This window comes from Mixophyes fleayi, chromosome 1, assembly GCF_038048845.1.
Source record: "Mixophyes fleayi isolate aMixFle1 chromosome 1, aMixFle1.hap1, whole genome shotgun sequence".
NCBI lineage: Eukaryota > Metazoa > Chordata > Amphibia > Anura > Limnodynastidae > Mixophyes > Mixophyes fleayi.
The window spans coordinates 183,467,938-183,486,603 of record NC_134402.1 but is presented as its reverse complement, the minus strand read 5'-3'; the positions used below and the strand labels follow the sequence as shown (position 1 = coordinate 183,486,603).

The following is an 18,666-nucleotide window of genomic DNA, read 5'->3' as shown; positions in this document are numbered from 1 at the left end:
ACGTCTCCCAGTTGATTTATACTGAGAAGGTGGCGACCCGCATTGTGGCATTTGTTTCAATTGTCTGCTTGTGCTTTCTCCTCCGCCATACGTTTGTTTCCTATTAATAAAAAAATGATTCTGATTTGCCAAAACTTGTGTGTGTTTATTTTATGTTAAGGGAGTTATGTTTTTGAGAGATATAGCATGGCTGACCATCAACCGTTAAGCCTTTCAAAGATTTCCTTTAACTCGAACAAGTATAAAAAAAAGATCAAAATACATTGCACACATGACAGACACATTTATAAAACAGCCCCAAATATCCTCTGTGCACAGTAAAAGCTGAAGATTAACCACCTTTGTGTCGCTTCTGTGGACACTTGTTATACTGATAGAAAAGACACGCTGACCATATCTCCATACGTCACATGAAAATGAGAAAGTGATCATAGATACAAAGTGAGGCAATAAAAGAGGAGATGTTAAAAATTTTTAATAATGCTCAAACTACTACAAACTACAATACAGATAATGCTCAAACTGCATTCAACAACAATACAGAAAAACCAACACAACTTAAGTTCACCCATTAATGTCCTAAAAATACTAAAGATGATTTTGCAATTACATTACATTTTTTCTGCTGCCATAGTGCTTGTCCGTTTTAGAGCTTTTATTTAGTTTCCCTATTGTCGCGATTCTTATACTGGTACACCACTACCATTCACATGGGCAGCAATGACAAATACTTCTGTCATTGCTCCTTTTCTTTTCAGCTCTATCAGTGCTCAGTTATTTGTTGGTGCTCATGTTAATGGCTGCTATGCATTGACATAGGGATCAGTAATCCCTCTTCCTCCAGGTTTTTCCAACTGGAACAAAAAGCAGGAACATTTACAAAAAAAGTGCTTGATCAAAGCAGAGAAACACAGCAACGACTTCCAAATCATCATATTACTAAGGCACCTTTAACTCTAACAAGTACAAAAAGATAAAAACGTATTTCTACACATAACACATTTATAAAATAGTAACAAAGACACCTATCGAAGTGCCCTGAGAAAACCTCTTGTATAAAAAAATTACAAAACATATAAAAATAAGTATATTTTGTTTTTGAAAAAAGAAATACTGGAGTCATATTGCAACTTTAAATAGTATAATGCAAACACATACAAAAATACTTAGAAAAAATACTAAATACGAATGCAAGAGGCGCTTCTATAAGAATTGGTATGTCTAAAAAGACGACCTTCACAAAGTACTGCAAGAAGTGGCAAGATGAAGAAGCTAAGAAGCAGCTGGAGAAAGACCTCGCTAGTATTTAGTAACATATTTTGAATAGACTGAAAGAACATGGATATATCTGAAACTTCTAATGTATTTGGCATAACAAAAGACAGTTAATACAGACTTTCAAAACTACTGCATGTGGCCAGCTGCACTAGTATTTCAGGTAAAAATACACACACTATCAGAAGGTTATTACTTGACATTTTCTTTTCTTATTTCTGCAAGACTACTGCCAAGAATCTGCCAAAAAAAACAAAAAAAAAAACCATTAGATATACGTGAAACATAGCACTAGAACATAAAAAGTCAAAGCAGTAACTACTTATTCTACAGTCAACACTTCTTCATAAACCATGGAGTCCAGAGAAAAGAAAGGTTAAAGCTGGACTACCACTTACGTAATAAATTTTACTATGGTGTCCCTGCTTTACTATCAAATTAGTTCACAACCTTTAAATAGCTTTAAAACATACTTCCCAATATGCAGTTAAATTGTTTTTGTAAAGTCCCTCCATCTGTACTCAGTCTTATTATTTCAAAGTGTTGATATTTGAAAGCCATTCATATTTAGAAGAACAGAGTTCTGGGAAATGCAACTTTAACAATAAAAAACAAAATACCCAAAAAAAAAAATCTATCTTGGGCAAACAGCCTGTCCAGAGGTGGATATTCTGTGTCAGCACATGACTGTTATCTTTTACAAACCCAGTAGGCAAAGCATTGATTAAAATGGCTACCATGTCAATTGCATTACCCAGAAGTCTATTCTCCCATACTGGAATTGCTTGTTTCATGTACAAACCCAAATTGATAATAATACATTTGAAATCTCATAGGATTAAATCACTGATATTTACAATTTATGTTCACTTACTCCATGGCCACCCCACATTCGCTGTGGAACTGTAATTGTATGAACTTGGCACAGGATTCTGTTTTGAAGCAGAGGGATGGTCAGTGTAATTGTATGGCAAAGTGGCTCCAAAAGGACCAGATGGTGGATACATCGGTGTCTGAATCTGATTGGTGAAGTTGGCATATGGCTGGTTTGTAGCGTAAGAATTCTGGAGCCCAGGAAATGCAGATGACTGGTTGTAAGGATTGGTCTGCTGTGTACTGTAGGACACTCCCTGATATCCCTGAGACATTACACTCGTATTACTGCCATTTTGATACCATAAGTATAATGAATACTGCCAAGGATTAGAAGATCCTGGGTACTGGGGATATGGGCTGCTCATTGGTGGCATTAGCTGGTTGTTCCAGTTAGGAGGTTTAGGTTGCAGCTGCGCAATCTGAGTAGAACAGTTTCCCGGTTTTCCTTCCTGTTCTTCCGTAACAGGATCTGCTTCATCCAGGTTCATTGGTTCCTCTAATGCGTTAGTGCCTCTGGAACATTCGGTCACACTAGCCACATTGTCAGTTTTTGATGACTGGGTTAAAAATGCCTCTTTCTCAATGGAGGATTCTACTTTCATTTTGATGCGTGCATCAGATGTTTCACTGATATTTTCATGATCTGGTTTAGTGGAAATTACAGGTTCAGTGCAAGAACAAACACCTGTGTTATCTGACTGTGCTTGAGCCTTAGAATGCATGCCTGTAGAAACTGAAACTTCTAGAGATTTCTTATATAAAGAAGAAACAGACTTATTTCTGTTATCAAAGCCTTCAAGTGAGGATGGGTTTGATCTGGAGTCTATAATGCTTTTGTCTATATCTGAAGAAGTAATTATATCTTTTACATTTTCTTGCTGTTTATATCTTTGACTTGAAAGGACAAGTGCTTTGCTATCATTCTGTGGTGAATCTTCTATACAACTCTTTTTTACAGGACTGTGGTCTTTACTTTGTTCAGTAGTACTCATTCCAATTGTTGTTTTTGCTCTAAAACAAATAATGTAAATGTTTGTTAATACATTGAATGGCATAGACTATATATTTATTTATATTTGTAAATCAAACAAATTTATATGATTTTTTAAAAAAACAGTAACAATAGTCACACAATTATTACCCACATAGGGGTATTATATGGGTGTTACTAAGTTTAGTAATGTACATAAAAGAAATAGTACAGTTGTTTTTCGCGGAGAACAGATTATATGATAGCTATGAAATACAAGATATAGCTACATATGGTGTTTCGAATGACTAGGTGCATCTCCAGACAGCACATTCTATCAGGAACAGTTCACTTCTTAGTTTTTCAATAACAAATGATGATTTCCGCTAACGATATCAGATTTTCTCATATTTATTTAATTTGCTACAACTCTTATACATGTATCTTTTGTGACCAACTATATAATTGACCAGATCAATCCAACTCCGTGGAACGGACATTCTGGTGCCATCCACTTTCTGACAATAATAACTTTAGCCAACATAAAGAGAGTGGACAATAGTTGTCAAATTAGTTTGTGTCTTTTCAGTTAAACCTAAACCAAATATACACATTTTTGGACTAATAAATGGAATTTCCAAATTATGTTTCACTATACAGTCCATGACTTCTCCCCAGAACATAGCTAGATGAGAGCAATCCCACAGCATATGCCAGTAGGTGCCCTGCTGGTTCCCACATTTAGAACAGGTTACCGCTACTTCCGCTAAATTTGGAGAGACGAACAAGAGTAAAGTAAGTCCTATGTGAGAGAAAAAATTTAATTTGCCTAAAACTAGCTAATGCGGTGACTTTATAAGCACTCTCTACTCCAGTCCCTATCATCCAGTAATCCCAGATCTGTCTACCAGCAGTATGCAGTTTAGGAAGGTCATCAATATTCAGCATAGGTACAAATAAATTAAGGAAATATGATAACGAGGTCCGAGTCCCATTAATAGGATTCGGAAGAGATCATTCAACAGCTGTGGGGCAGAACCTCTAAATTGAACGGTAAGGTCATGTCGAATTTGTAGATAATTGTAAAAGTCCTAGGAATGCCATGTGCCAATTTTAAGTTGGTCAAATGATCAAAGCGACCCTCCCTCATGTAGTTAAACCAAATAGTAAATCCCAAACTCGTGCCATCCATATTTATAGGTTCACCATGTTTAGTACTGCACCAAAGGGGATCATATCCGGAACCATCAATGAGCCTGGATGAATGGTGCCATATTTTAATTGCTTGAGACAGTAAAGGAGAACATCGCCTAGAGTGTCTATTCCATCTTAAGGAAATGTATCCGTATATAAGGGGAGCCTTCTTCAGCAATTAGGTAATCATATAGGTCAGTGTGAGATCTAGACGTCACCCATTATCTTATATGGGTCACCAGTTGGCATAATAGTGTAACTGGAAATTTGGGAGGGCAAGTCAACCTATTTTTCAAGATCTGCAAAGAGTGGTGAGAGCTGAGAGAGCGAGAGATACATACACACACATATATACATACAAACACACACTGATAAGCACAACATTAAAACCACTGACAAATTAAGTGAATAACATTGATTATCTTGTTACAATGGCACCTGTTGAGGGGTGGGATATATTAGGTAGCAAGTGAACTTATATATCATTAGATTACATTTAATACCTTATGATGCTCTCCACTCCGTTTTCTTCTCTTTCTTTTTCAGAAGACTTTCCAGACGACTTTATGACCTGGAGATAATATAACAGAAGCATATTTAGCGTTTTTTAACTATTTATTTCAGTATGGGCTTATCTGGTCATTTTGCTGCCTAAAGTGGCAAATTAAATGGTGCCTTTCTGAACTCTAACACAAGTCAACATAAACATTTGCATAAATGTAATGAGAATTATAAAATGCAAACATTTTTACTTTCGTCAGTTAGGTCTACCATGAGAAAGAAATCGATATTTTGGACTGAGTGGCTGATGTAAAGACACTGAAGCGAAGGAGAAACACTCCTTCAGTCCCATTGGATCTATTCAGCTCTGAAAGCTAAACCTCTCTCATTTCCGGTGGTAATCGTTTTCACAATTACTACCACCCCGACAACCAGCATGCCTACAAAGAAAGATCTATTAGAAAAATCACTATAGTCAATATAATCAGACTTACCTAAAATGTGAAGGTGCAGAGTTCCGATGCTTGGATGATACTGACAGCAAGTAATTGCGAAGACGAAGCTCTCCGGCACTTCACTTGGACGTCACTGAACAGTGCAATCTAAATACATGTTTATTTAAAGCAGCAATGTGTGGACCCTGCAAGCTAAGTGTTTTATTAAAGACTTAACCTGCGGGTCCATACATTGCCACTTTAAATAAACATGTATCTAGGTCGCACTGTTCAGTGACGTCCAAGTGAAGCGCCGGAGAGCTTCGTCTTTGCAATTACTTGCTGTCAGCATCATCCAGGCATTGGAACGCTGCACCTTCGCTTTTTAGGTAAGTCTGATTATATTGACTATAGTGATTTTTCTAATCGATCTTTCTTTGTAGGCATGCTGGTAGTCGTTGTTGTGGTACTCGTAATAACGTACCTAACCCCTCATTTCTCCTTCACTTCAAAATGGCACCCTAGCCGAGATCCAACTTTCATGAATGATGTAGTTTCTAGCTGAAAAAATGCACAGTTCCAGCAGGGCCCTGTGCTGCCTTTATTTACCTTATAATAGGCACACTACTGCTTGGATGATGCACTGGGCAGACACAACCTAATAACACTAACCTTTTGCTTTTTGCGGCTGGAGGAAGCTGTGTGCTCTGTAGATGTCCTTTTCCTGGAAGATTGATCATTTAGCGTTTTGCTTTCCTTTTGCATTTTGTTTACTATGTCAAGTTTCATTCTGTTTTGCAGAACCTGGCATGTGATTAAATCAAATGTGGATTGGTCTGGCTTGAAAACAAAAGCTTTCGTTAACTCAATAGTTTTCATTATTTTCATTGTATGCGCCATTTTCCCTAAATCTTTCTTTGGAGTGGACATTAAAATATCAAGAAAATCAGAAAGTCGACTGTAATTGTAGTCCAGCTCTGTTGATGAGCTTCCATAGTGTAAAGAGGCAACGTATGGGGAAAAGTGGATGTATGTGCAAACTCCAGACTTAGACTTCAAAACAAAGTTTTTTAATTCCGACAGCTCTGAAAGTTCTCTTGTCATTATTTGAAAAGCATACGAGTAATTAACAGAATTTGTGCAGTCACATATTATTTCCAATTCTGACTTTATTTCTGTTATTGTGTTGTCTATGATATCTATGACATTAGGCATCAAGTTCCTTTGCAAAAGGGACACCAGTCTTTCTTGATTATTGAGTAGATCAGAGAGTAGAGATGTGTCATACCACAGTAATCCCCTTGTTCTTTCTTTGCACCTCTGTGAAGCAATTATACAATTGAGAAAGTGCAGTGTTTCATAGGTCATTACTAATTCGATGTATGCTTCCACAGCTTCAGTCCTCAAAAGTGTAGTGAGTGGATCCCGTCTTTGTGTGACTTCTAAAACATTACTTTCTCTTATTAGGACTTCATCTACATCACACTCCTGTAAGATTTGGAAGCATTTTATCTGGGACTCCAATTGCTCTTTGCAGTCATGGATCATCTGTTCTAACAGATCAGTATTTGCACACCGAGCTTGGTCTATGATCTTGCCAACGAAGAACACATCCTGTGGGGGACAAAAACGAAGGCTCCCGTTTGAATTTATGTTCTCATTCCACAAGTTACCTTGTTTTTCGATAAATGTAGTTTCCTCACTGGGGATGCAATACACTTCATACAACTTCGATAAAGCAAAGTTATTTTTTTGAGCCATGGATTCCTTTGTCAGAGTGATCTTTTTTAGGACACCATATTTTTTACTTTCCCTGTGAAACATTATTTTTGCTGCATCAAAGAGTAAGTGCTCAATGCCAAAAAGTGACAGTTGCATACTTATAGTCTCAGAGGTCTTAATAAAATTAATTTTTGCAGAGATGATTTCTAAAAGACATAATGCATGTTCCTTCTTTCCTGAATCGCACTTCGGAAGATTAATGAAGGAACTTATGATCTCTAAAGTGCCTTTTTGCAAGGCTGCCAGATCATCTATAGTGTCTCCAAGATGTACTCCACAGCTGAAAGGAACAGAGAGCGAAAATGCTGAATGATCAGACCCATGCTTTAGAACATCTTCACATTCCTTCAGTTCTCTCTTGTATTTCAAGTAGACATAATAACAACTATTTTGTTCATGAATTGCCTGCAGAAACTCAGAAAGTTGAGCATAATGGTTCTCTAGTGTAGCTAATGCATCATGCTTCAGTTTTTTTTGAAATGCTGTATAGAAATGTGACTGTTGTTGATAGCCAGACTCACCCATAAGTAACTCAGTATAGAGAGATCTATCATACCAAAGAAGACTACGGAATGTGGGTCTTCCTTCAATATAGTGTATCCTATTCTCAATAAACTGATTGGTTTCAATCATCATCTGCAATTCAAGAAACGCCTCTACAGCTCGCGGCTTCAGCGAACACCTGAAACATGTTTTTAGATTCTGTTCAAAAAACAATCTCCTGTCCACAATCACATCTTTCAGAACACACTGCTGCTTTTTCTCAAAAGAATTAATAAAAACAGGTAGCATTTTTTTGCACAATAATTTACAGACTTGCACAGCTTTAAAGGAATCTGTCTCACTTGCTTTCTGCAAAATCTTAGATAATTTTACCAATAAACTTGGCACTGCAGCACTTTTCATTGTGACAGATGCACAGTCTTTGAATCTTTTTCCTTTAAGTTGACTGCACTCCCTACTGGAGACCGTTTTTTTCATGGAACATTTTGGCAGTGTTTTAGCATGGGACGAACCTTGTTTCCTGACTTTTGACAACATCTTCTTGGTGCAAACTGGATGTCTCCTTTTACTTACAGCGTCACGTAATTTGCCATCATTATCAACTGTTTCACAATTTTCAACATGAATGTCCTTGCTTTCAGATGGTGGTTTTGGAAAAGAAGTGATTGGGACTGCATTTTCTTTGTTTGATATTGTAATACTAGAGACATCAGGATGATCTCCAGATGTTTCTGGGGAACTAATGCTGCTTTTGAAGAGAGAGGAAACTGCCAATTTTTTTGCTGAAGGTGAATTGCTAAAACATTTAGTCAGCTGTAAATCTTGCGTAGATACTCCATTAAGCGCTTCAGTTGACTCTGTCAGACATTTTCTATCTGTTGAAAGAGACTTTTGTTGCTGTACCTCAGAGGCAATTAAATTTGGTGAAGAATTTTGAGTTGGTATCACCTTACTACTTGTACTTTCAAGTTCTGAATTTTCAGCTTGCCTTGCTTTGTCTTCTGTTCTCTCTTTATTTTGTTTTATGTTTTCAACAGCATTGCTATTGTTGATATTCTGATTTCCCTGCACACTACAGGTTTTAGGCACATTCCGTCTCTCTCCGACCTTTGCCACAAGCTGCAGAGATTTTTGTACCCTTTTATGTGCTTTTCTTAAGTGAAGTATAGCTCGATCTAGTTTTTTGGATATGCGCTTGCTCTTACATAAAGGAATCTCATCTGATAACATACCTAAGACCACTTTAATATTTTCTTCTGATTGAGAGAACTTGTTAATTCTTCTAACTGATTTTTTAATAAGAACGGAAGGTATTCTTTTGTTGTTTAGTCTTTTATTCATTGTGGGATGATTTAGTGTGTGTAAGGTTTTAACACAAGCCAATTTACCAGCAATCTTTGTCTCAAATGTAATCTGATTATGAATACATTCATTGTTATCTGATTGCGTAACTTCTGCAATGTTGATACAAGTAGAAAGCGGTTTAGAGTTACATTCTATGGATGTTTTGCAATCTTGTAACTTAGCTGGTACAATTTGCATTTCTAAGCTATGACCTGTGCTTTGACAATTTGGAGAAGCAGTTTTTGAAGCTTCAAATTTATCATTTTGGACTTCTTTGACTCCCATAGATGAATGCATTTCTCCAACTAAATTGCCAACACAACTGTCTACACACACATAATGAGAGTTTATTACAGTAATTTCCATATCGGGAAAGATCCTCATGCCACTGGGCTCTCTCTCTCGCCTTAATGAAGGACTTTGCAACTCTGCCATTGTTGCATTTGCTTTCTCCAAATCCATTCCAAAAATACTTTTCCAGTCTATACGGTTCTCTAACTCCATCACATATCGTAAATCGTCAGACATCATATCTCCATCTATAGATGTATTCTTTGTCAGTGTCAAATGCTGTGCTCTTACATTCTCAGAATGAGGAGTTTCAATTACATTGTCAAGACAGATGTTTACTTGTATAGGAAGGCCAACTATTGGGCTATCTGAACCTTCTGTTTTACATATTTCTTTAATGCTGGTACCATTGTCCACTTTATAAGATGAATGCAGAACAAAGTTGTGTTTTTCATTTGTAGTTTTTGTATCCACACCAGTTCTTGCACTTTTGATATTATCACGTTTATCATCCATTATTTGTTTAGTTGAAGTAGTAAGGTTCTTTTTTAAATCCTTAACGTTCTTAGTATCCCCTTTGTGCAGACTCAGGTTTTGTATTTTCTTTACAGGTGATTTCTTTAATATGCCTTTCTCTTCAGTTTTCTGACAATTTACCTTCTGGCGGGGCAATGGAGGATCTGCAATCGTTGAAGGTTTTATATGACTGCTTGCTGCATTTATTTCTGCTGGGAATTCCTTTCCAACTTTAAATGGTCTCCTCTGACTCTTCACATCTTTAGGTCCACTTCTACTGATGGGGTACACATCAATTTTACATACATTACCTTTACCAAGTTCAGGAGTATCTGTTTTGTAATTAACATGGGTAACAGAGCTCTGGACAGTTTTTAAATCTTTTGCTTTGCTAGTTATTACAGTACTTTTATCTACCGAATTGTTTTTAGGACAGCACAATCCCTCACTGTAATTTTCCCTTAAACTATTCTTAGCCCCTGCAGGAGATTTATATTTTTGGCTTGTTTCTTGAGACATGTACTGACTTCCTTCACCTTGTCCGCTATCAGTCCATAAAGAAATCAACTGGCTTTTGTTTTGAATATGACCATTTTCATTGCCTTTATTATTACAGGCTGATGTACTAACAGGCACAGAAACAGCTACTTGAGGACAAGCCGGTGGACTATTATGAGCAGATAAAGCCATTTTAGACTGATTTCCTTCTTTTGCAATTTCTAATTGATTTGCGAACATTCTGTAGTATTTGTCATATATGCACAACTTTCTAGAAAGTCCTGCTTTTTCAACATTAGACAACTTTTTTAAAGAATGGATCCTTGCATCTCTCTCCTTTTTATTTAATGCCAAGAATGATGAATATTTCTTTAATTTTTTCATTAACTGTTCTTTAGACATAAAATTGGCATCAGAAACGCGCATTTCCTCAAAACTTAAGTACAAGGGTGTTTTACTGATACTATTTTCACATCTCACAAAATTCTCTTCACTCTCTTTGCTACTAGACACCATATTTTCGCAGAGAAGAATGTTTTGTTTCTGATGACCAGTTTGATACTGGTCAGCTGGTATTAAAGCTTCCTGTTCATTTCTTTTTAAGAGTCGTGGGTCTTTCATAGATTTTGATGTAATCACCATACTTGAAGATATTAGATTCTGTAGAGCAACAGTGATGTTTTGGTGGGATGCACTTATTTCAGGAGCAGTGACTTGGTTCTGAAACATAGTTGATGTCACCAGAATATCAGACCGTTGATCTGTATCTGTGAAAGCAATAGTCTGTGCCTCTGCAACTGAGCCATTGTTCTGGGATGTCTCTTTCTCAGAAGGTTTCAACAATGTTGAACGAACACTTTTAAAGACAATAGTGGCATCTTTGCCTTTACCAATTCTTTGTGCCACTGTACAGCTTGCAAATGTATCATTTCCTGTAAGGTAAAAAAACACAAAACAAACATCAGAAATGAAAATTCTAAATCTTGTGCACATACAGGTGTAGTTTAATTCAGATAAATGGCACAATCCAGCACCAGTGGCATAGTGCGCTGTTTCTTAACTCTGTCCAACTACCACTGAAATATAATGATGGGTCAAGGTTATTGTGGAGCATCCCGTCTTCTCAGCTGTACCTCGGTGTGACCAGGTTGTGCTATGTATCTAAATGAAATATGTTCAATTTGTAAAACATAAAATATAATATGTAAAATCTAGTGTAGTATTAACAGTAAAATCAAGGAGAACACTTGCAATTGGAACACTAGTGTTCCAATTAAGAAGACTGATACACACATAGAATTGCAAGTGTCATAATTCCTAAGAGGTGTATGCATACTAAAATGTAAACATGTTAATTTGCAAATGTTGGAATTTTTCTAACTATAAAGCTGTTATCAATAGAAATAAATTGTTTATATTAGAATAAATGCTATTTGCATTCAAAAATTCTTATGAATTAATGGAGATGGACAAGATGAGATAAAGATAAATAAGCACACAAACAATCTTATGGTACAGAACTAACTCTCTCTGCCTTTGCATTGGCTACCAGCTGCCATTTATTCCAATAGCAGTGGATTTTATTTATTTCACTATGTCGAGAAAAGCCAAAATCAAATTAACAAATCATGACAGCAAAACATTTTTTTTTTAGAAAGTTTAGGGCATGGAAGAGTTTAAACCCCTTCCTATTGTTTACAGAAATTGATTCTACTGAACTAAAAAGGTGTGCAACTGACCGAAGCAAAGGAGGACTTGGCTTAGCAGCCAGGAACCACTAGAGAGGGATAAATAAAAGACAAAACAAATGCTGTAAACAAAGGTGGTGTGACGATTATGTACTATTTTTATTTTCCCTTAATATTCAGGTATGACAATGTATATTGTATGTAACTTTGTAATGTAATCTCAATGTGTGCTTTGCTAAATGACATGAGTCTGAACCTATGCAAGTGTCAATAATGTTTTGAAATTAGCCAGATCCAGGGATAGATGAGCATCTCTGAGAAGTTTTTTGTATGCAGAGGATGTGGACGTGACCAGCCAAGCAGAGGTGAGAACTCAGGCCCTGTGAACATTCCAGATTTCAGGACATCCTCCATAACTCACATGTCATTTTGGGAATCAATCTGACTTAATTGAAAATGTAATTCCTAAGGTGGGGGTGAAGAGCCTGTAAGAAGGGCTTAAAATCTTCTGCTTTAGACATTACAGAGTACATTTTCATGAGGGGGACTATCAGGACTGAAATTTCTCATATTTCTCAATTGTGTTCCCTCACACATGCCAAGTCTTAACTAGTAAGTAGTCACTCTGGTTTTATTTCCTATTTTATGCTCTGAAACTTATTTGTGCAACTTTATTGTATGTCTTGTTATTAACTTTTTTTATAACTAAGCCTTGGAAACATTTTCAGATTAAAATAAATCTAATCTAGCGAATTCTCTGTGATTCTTTGTGAATTTACGAAGCACGGGGAGGCTCATGCTACATGTGTATGTGATTTAAGTGTATAACATTAATAAGTGGTTTTGGTGAACGTAAGGACACCATAATAAATCCTTTGTGGTGGCAGAAAATGTGTATTCATTGCTAAGTGACGCCAGTCACGGCTAGCTGTTCAGATTGCTGTATTTGCGAAAGGCTGGGCAATCGTGATAGGTGGCATACCATTTATTGACTGTAACTAGCACTACCAGCTTACACCACTAAAACTGAAATAAGCAGCACGTTCCTGGCCAGAGAGCAACACATGGCTCGATGAGAGGCAATCACTTGACATATTGGAGGGACGGGTTAGCTTGTATGCAGTATGTTTTTCAGTGTATGATAATGTAAGACAGACATTGCTGTATATAATATGTGTCAGTTCTGCTCTATATGTTTCTATAGCACATTTGTATGTATAAAACCATTATTTTATTTTTGAATTTAGTTTTAAAACCTTGAAATCTGTTTAATTCTCTGGCATGTGTATTTTCAGAAAATATATTGATATACGGTGCAACAGTACTATTTTATAACTAAAAAAATTTCTTAATATCACTAGGTGCTATCTTGTGTGAGCTACACAAAAAGTGAAAAAGAAAGTACACACTCTTTCAATTGTAATTATGTACTGATATGTAAAAACACAATATCTACTCCTCACCAAGTCCTAAAAATTGTCAAACTTATAATATTTAAGCTCATGTGAAATATAACCAATAACAGATTTTATTTTGTCATTATTTATTCAACAAGAAAAAAGACAAGATGAAAAACTAATGTATGAAAAAGAAAGACCCTTACTGCTTTCAGTCAAAAAAAGGTGCAAATTTCAGCCAGATGCACTTCATCAATCAAATGCATTTGACTATTTGATCATCATGAAGTGGAAGCAATTGTATTTTAAAGCAGTGCCTTTGGCAGTTCCACTTTCGCATTCAGATTTGTGTTAACACCATGCCCAGATGAAAAGACATCTACAATGGTCTCAGAGAAGCAGTGGTTGATATTCATCATTGCAAAAGTGTTATAAAGTCAATTACAAACAATTTCAAATTCATAATTCTACAGTGAACTAGATTATTTACAAATTGAGAACACATGAGAGTTTCCAATCTTCTTAAGAGTGAGCAGCTCAGCCAGAGCCGTAACTTAAAATTTTAGCGCCTGGGTTGAGAAACAAAAATGCTGCCCCCCTAGCCCTTAGTTTTAACCCAATGAACCTAACATATTCATAAACTGCGACCCCCTTCAGCGTTACAGCTCTGAGCTCAGCAAATTTACCCAAAAGATGCATAGAAAATGAAATAGAAAAAAAATCCCAAATATTCTCCCAAGTGCTCTGATAATTCCTATCCTTTGACCTACATGTTCTTATATTCCCATTGGCAACCCCACAATCTCTCAATATTTCAGTTTGATTTCCTCCTCTGGTGTCTTCCAGTGGACTTCATCTCCAACCCACTGTGATTGACACTACCATGACCTCTTCTATTGATGCTTCTACTACATTTCTAGTTTTTTAAACTCTAAATTCCCCTTCTTTGACCATGATCTCTGTTGTTTCAGCCTCACTTTATCTCATGCACTCTCCTCTACACCTACATCCACACTGCAAACACTTAAATGCTCTCTAATAACTATTGTGCCCACATGTGATATGGCATCTTGTTTCTACAACAGTACACTCACAGCCTTAAACAAATGCTATCCAGCCACCACATACAGTTTTTGACAATCCAAACATCAGCCATGGATTTGAACCAGACGCGCTACCTGCAAAAGTATTCCCACAAACCTGAGCACCACTGGAGGAAATCTTGTTCCAAGACTGACTTCCAACACTATAAATTAGAAATTAAGCCTAACCCCAAATGCCTCTTTTCCATGTTTATCTTGCAATTCTGCCTACCTGCACCACTCCCTCATGAGCCATGACTTTGCCAACTACTTCAAAGCAAAATCAACACCAGCAACCAATCGACAGGATCTTATGCCAGACTCCACTCTCCCCACCCATTTTGACCTACACTTTAGTCCACCTTCTGTATATTCAACCCAGTAACCAAAGAAGTCTCTGCACTCCTCTCATCCCATTCCTTGCTTCTTCAACTCTATTCCCTCGGACACTCACTCAACATTTCTCTCTCAGTTGGCATTTTCTCATCCGCTTTAAAACATGAACTAATGCCACCAAACCTAAAGATACCATCTATTTACCATGTGTCTTTTTTCAATTACCAAACTCTCTTTACACCTCTCTGACTCCAAATTACTGAAATGGTTTGTGTACAACTGTCTTTATTAATTTCACTTCTATCATTCCCTTCTCAATTTTTGCAATTGGGCTTCCTCGCTTAAGATACCATCAAAATTACATTAAAAAAAGTGATCAACAGTCTACTTACAGCAAAGTCTAAGAGTCACTTCTCCATACTTAATCTCCTGGACTGCTATGCCATTAATTATCGTTACACTTGGATGTCCCAATGTGCCTTATTTAGAGTTAGGAGCAAAGTAAAAAAAAAAGAGCAAATTTGCACCTTGGCAAAATCATGTTCCACTGCAGTGGAGCAAATGTGAAATGTACAGGCAGATTTATAGTTGAGAAAGGACATTTCATAGCTCACTTCAAAATTGCAGTGTAAAAATAATGCTGTTCAGTAATTTCCTTGCATGCAATTAAATAAATGCATTTGCAGCTCTTGCACTGCAACATGACCTAAATATACTTTCCCCACTGTCTAGAGGAAAATATTTAAATGTAGATTCGTTTCACTTACCATTAAGGAATAGATTTGAGACTTTACAATGGAAGGATCAAAGTTATTCCTCACCTAGACCTACATCTTCTACTGAGCCTTTTTTAAACAAATGGGAACAATTCAAAGGAAAAGGCTAGTAGATCAGCCTTCATTTTCTAAATATAATAACAAAAAGACCAGTAAAGGAACTAAAGGAGGGAAAAATAGGAAATTGAAAAATCATTCTAAACCCCCTATTAGTCCAAATATTAAGCAATCTCCTCCTGAATTAAATAATAAAGAGAGATTCAGCTGAAGTTAAATGTATGGTCTATAACTTGAGTTGCACCACATTATCAAAAGATGAAGTATCCTTATTAGAAAAAGGCCTTAAATTTGCCCCTACTTATAAGCCTGATCCATTCGATATTTTTGTCGATGTACAGAAGTTCATTAAAAAATTGACTGTTAAAAAATTCTTCTGCATGAATACTCTGAAAGACTCAGAAGAGGTGAATGACATCGTTAACATTGTTCCTCCCAGAAAGTGGAAAAGAAGTTCTAATTTCTTTCCACATCACATAAAAGGGAGTTTCATTGAGACTTTTAATAAAATGGTTCTTGATGATATTGAATCCACTATGGGTAAGCGAAAACATATTAAACGGTGGAATCTAAGTTTGAAAGAGAGACAGGCTTTAAAGAGCCTAAAGACAATGCCACTCTCGTTATCAAACCAGCAGATAAGGGGGGAGGTATAGTTGTGATGGACAAAATTAAGTATGATGCAGAAGTGTTGAGACAACTCAATGAGGGTGATACTTACAAAATACTTAAAAATGATCCGACTAGTAATTTTCTTAAAAAGTTTTCTTTACTAGTTGATAAATATCATCAGATGGGAGTAGTAGATAAGGACATGTATGAATATATTAATGTCACTAACGTCACTATCCCAGTGATTTATATATTACCCAAGGTCCACAAGGATATCCATAACCCCCCTGGATGTCCAATTATCGCTGGCACAGGATCAATTACCTCCAATATGTCCGAGATTATAGATGGGTTTTTACAACCTTTGGTTCAAAAAACTCCTGCCTATCTCAGAGATACAAAAGATTATCTAGCTAAATTAGCGAATATTGAATGGAAAGATAGTTATATTTTAGTTACGGCAGATGTGCGTGCCCTTTATACTATCATTCGACATAATTTAGGGATTAAAGCCGTGACCCATTTTCTGAATAATACAGATATGTCTGAATCACTAAAAGAGTTCCTTATTGAATCAATTGTTTTTATATTAAATCATAATTATTTTAGATTATCTACAGTGTATTGGGACGGCCATGGGCACCAGATTCGCCCCTAGCTATGCAAACCTCTTTATGGCCCTGTGGGAAGAAGAATGGGTCAGGGGTTCGTGTGGTTTTGGGGCGGGTCTGGTGCTCTGGACACGCTTTATAGATATTTTTTTTATATGGGATGGATTGGAGTGTGAACTGACACAATTTTGTGAATACCTCAATTCCAATGCATCAAATGTTGAATTGACATTTACCCAGAGCAATCAATTAATTTTCTAGATATTTCAGTCTATATTAAAGGGAACGTCATTCACACTATGACCTACAAAAAACCTACTGATAGGTCTAGCTATGTCCATTTCGAAAGTCATCACCACATTAACCGGCTGTCCAATATACCAGTAGGACAGATGACACGGTTAAAAAGGAACTGTACTGAAGAAGATGTGCTGAATGACCAACTCAGTGAGTTAAAAAATAATTTTAGGACTAGAGTTTACAAAGAGGAAAAAAAGATACCACAGAAGGGATCAAATAGACATGAGTTGGCTTTTTGTCTCAGTATAATGTAGCATATAAGCAGATAGAGAATATATTTTACAAACATTGGCAAATTTTGAAAAAAATTTCTCTTATAACATAGTAACATAGTTGATGAGGTTGAAAAAAGACACCAGTCCATCAAGTTCAACCTATTTTGGATCTCCTGCGATCCTGCACTTATATTTGAAATTAATCCAGAGTAAGCAACCGCCAATCTGCTTCAATTTTGAAAATACCCCCAGACTCAATATTGCAGTCCTATTTTTACCCTATATCCACTACTATCCTTCATTTTAAATTAACGGTCGTATCCCTGGATACACCTTTCCGCTAAAAATTTGTCTAACTCTTTCTTAAACATATCTATTGAATCTGCCATCACAACCTTCCCTGGCAATGAATTCCATATCTTGACTGCCCTTACTGTAAAGAACCCCTTCCTTTGCTGGTTGTGAAATTTCCTCTCCTCTAACCTTAGGGGATGACCATGTGTCCTGTGTATGGTCCTTGGGGTAAAAAGTTCCCATGAAAGCTCTCCGTATTGACCCCTAATGTATTTGTACATAGTAATCATATCTCCCCTTAGACGCCTCTTTTCTAAAGTAAACATGCCTAAACTGGCTAACCTTTCCTCATAACTTAATGACTCCATACCCTTTATCAATTTTGTCGCCCTTCTCTGAACCCTTTCTAGTTCCAAATTATCTTTTTTATAGAGTGGTGCCCAGAACTGTACTGCATATTCAAGATGAGGTCTTACCAACGATTTATACAGTAGCAAAATTACACTGTCTTCCCTTGCATCTATGCCCCTTTTTATGCATGCCAATACTTTGTTTGCCCTTGCAGCTGCTGCTTGACATTGAGCACTATCGCTAAGATTCTCCTAAATTAATTCTATTTAATTTATAGATTGTGTTCTTGTTTTTGATCCCTGAATGCATAACCTTATAGGTTGTAACCTTCCAGATGCACCCAATTTTGTGTATAGAAGGGCACCTAATATTAAGGACCAAATTGTGAGAAGTGTTACTTTCGAAGTTGGTCAATCTCATGTTAAAAGTGTTGGTTTCTATAGATGCGGATTATATGGAATGTGTAAGAATACCCCCTCTAGCTGTATGAAATTAGAAACCTTTACGAGGAACAATTTTACTTACCGCATTCATCAGTTTATAACATGCAATATGACTAACGTCATATATGCTATTGAATGTTTCTGTCATCTTTTGTATATAGGGAGTACTACGAGGCCCCTCAAAACTCGGTTAAGGGAGCACGTAAATAACATCAAAAAAGGCCTTGAAACCCATACTTTAAGTGATCATTTCAAAAAGGTACATTATTGTAATCCCAAACATATTATCAATTTCTGGGGAATAGAACGGATTCAACCA

At 36.5% G+C, this 18,666-nt stretch overlaps 1 protein-coding gene across 2 annotated transcripts in view; it reads right to left on the bottom strand.

Moving 5' to 3' along the window:
- Nucleotides 1-458: 458 nt before the first annotated feature.
- TEX15 (testis expressed 15, meiosis and synapsis associated) overlaps nt 459-18,666 on the bottom strand; it is a 78,841-nt gene continuing 60,633 nt past the window's right edge. For both annotated transcript variants that reach the window (XM_075204603.1, XM_075204604.1), the window contains exons 7-10: nt 5,923-11,117; nt 4,819-4,886; nt 2,150-3,162; nt 459-1,515 (exon numbers count right to left, since the gene is read on the bottom strand). In XM_075204603.1, coding sequence (XP_075060704.1) covers nt 1,502-1,515; nt 2,150-3,162; nt 4,819-4,886; nt 5,923-11,117 — 6,290 coding nt within the window. In that variant the 3' untranslated portion in view covers nt 459-1,501. The remainder of the gene's footprint in view (nt 1,516-2,149; nt 3,163-4,818; nt 4,887-5,922; nt 11,118-18,666) is intronic.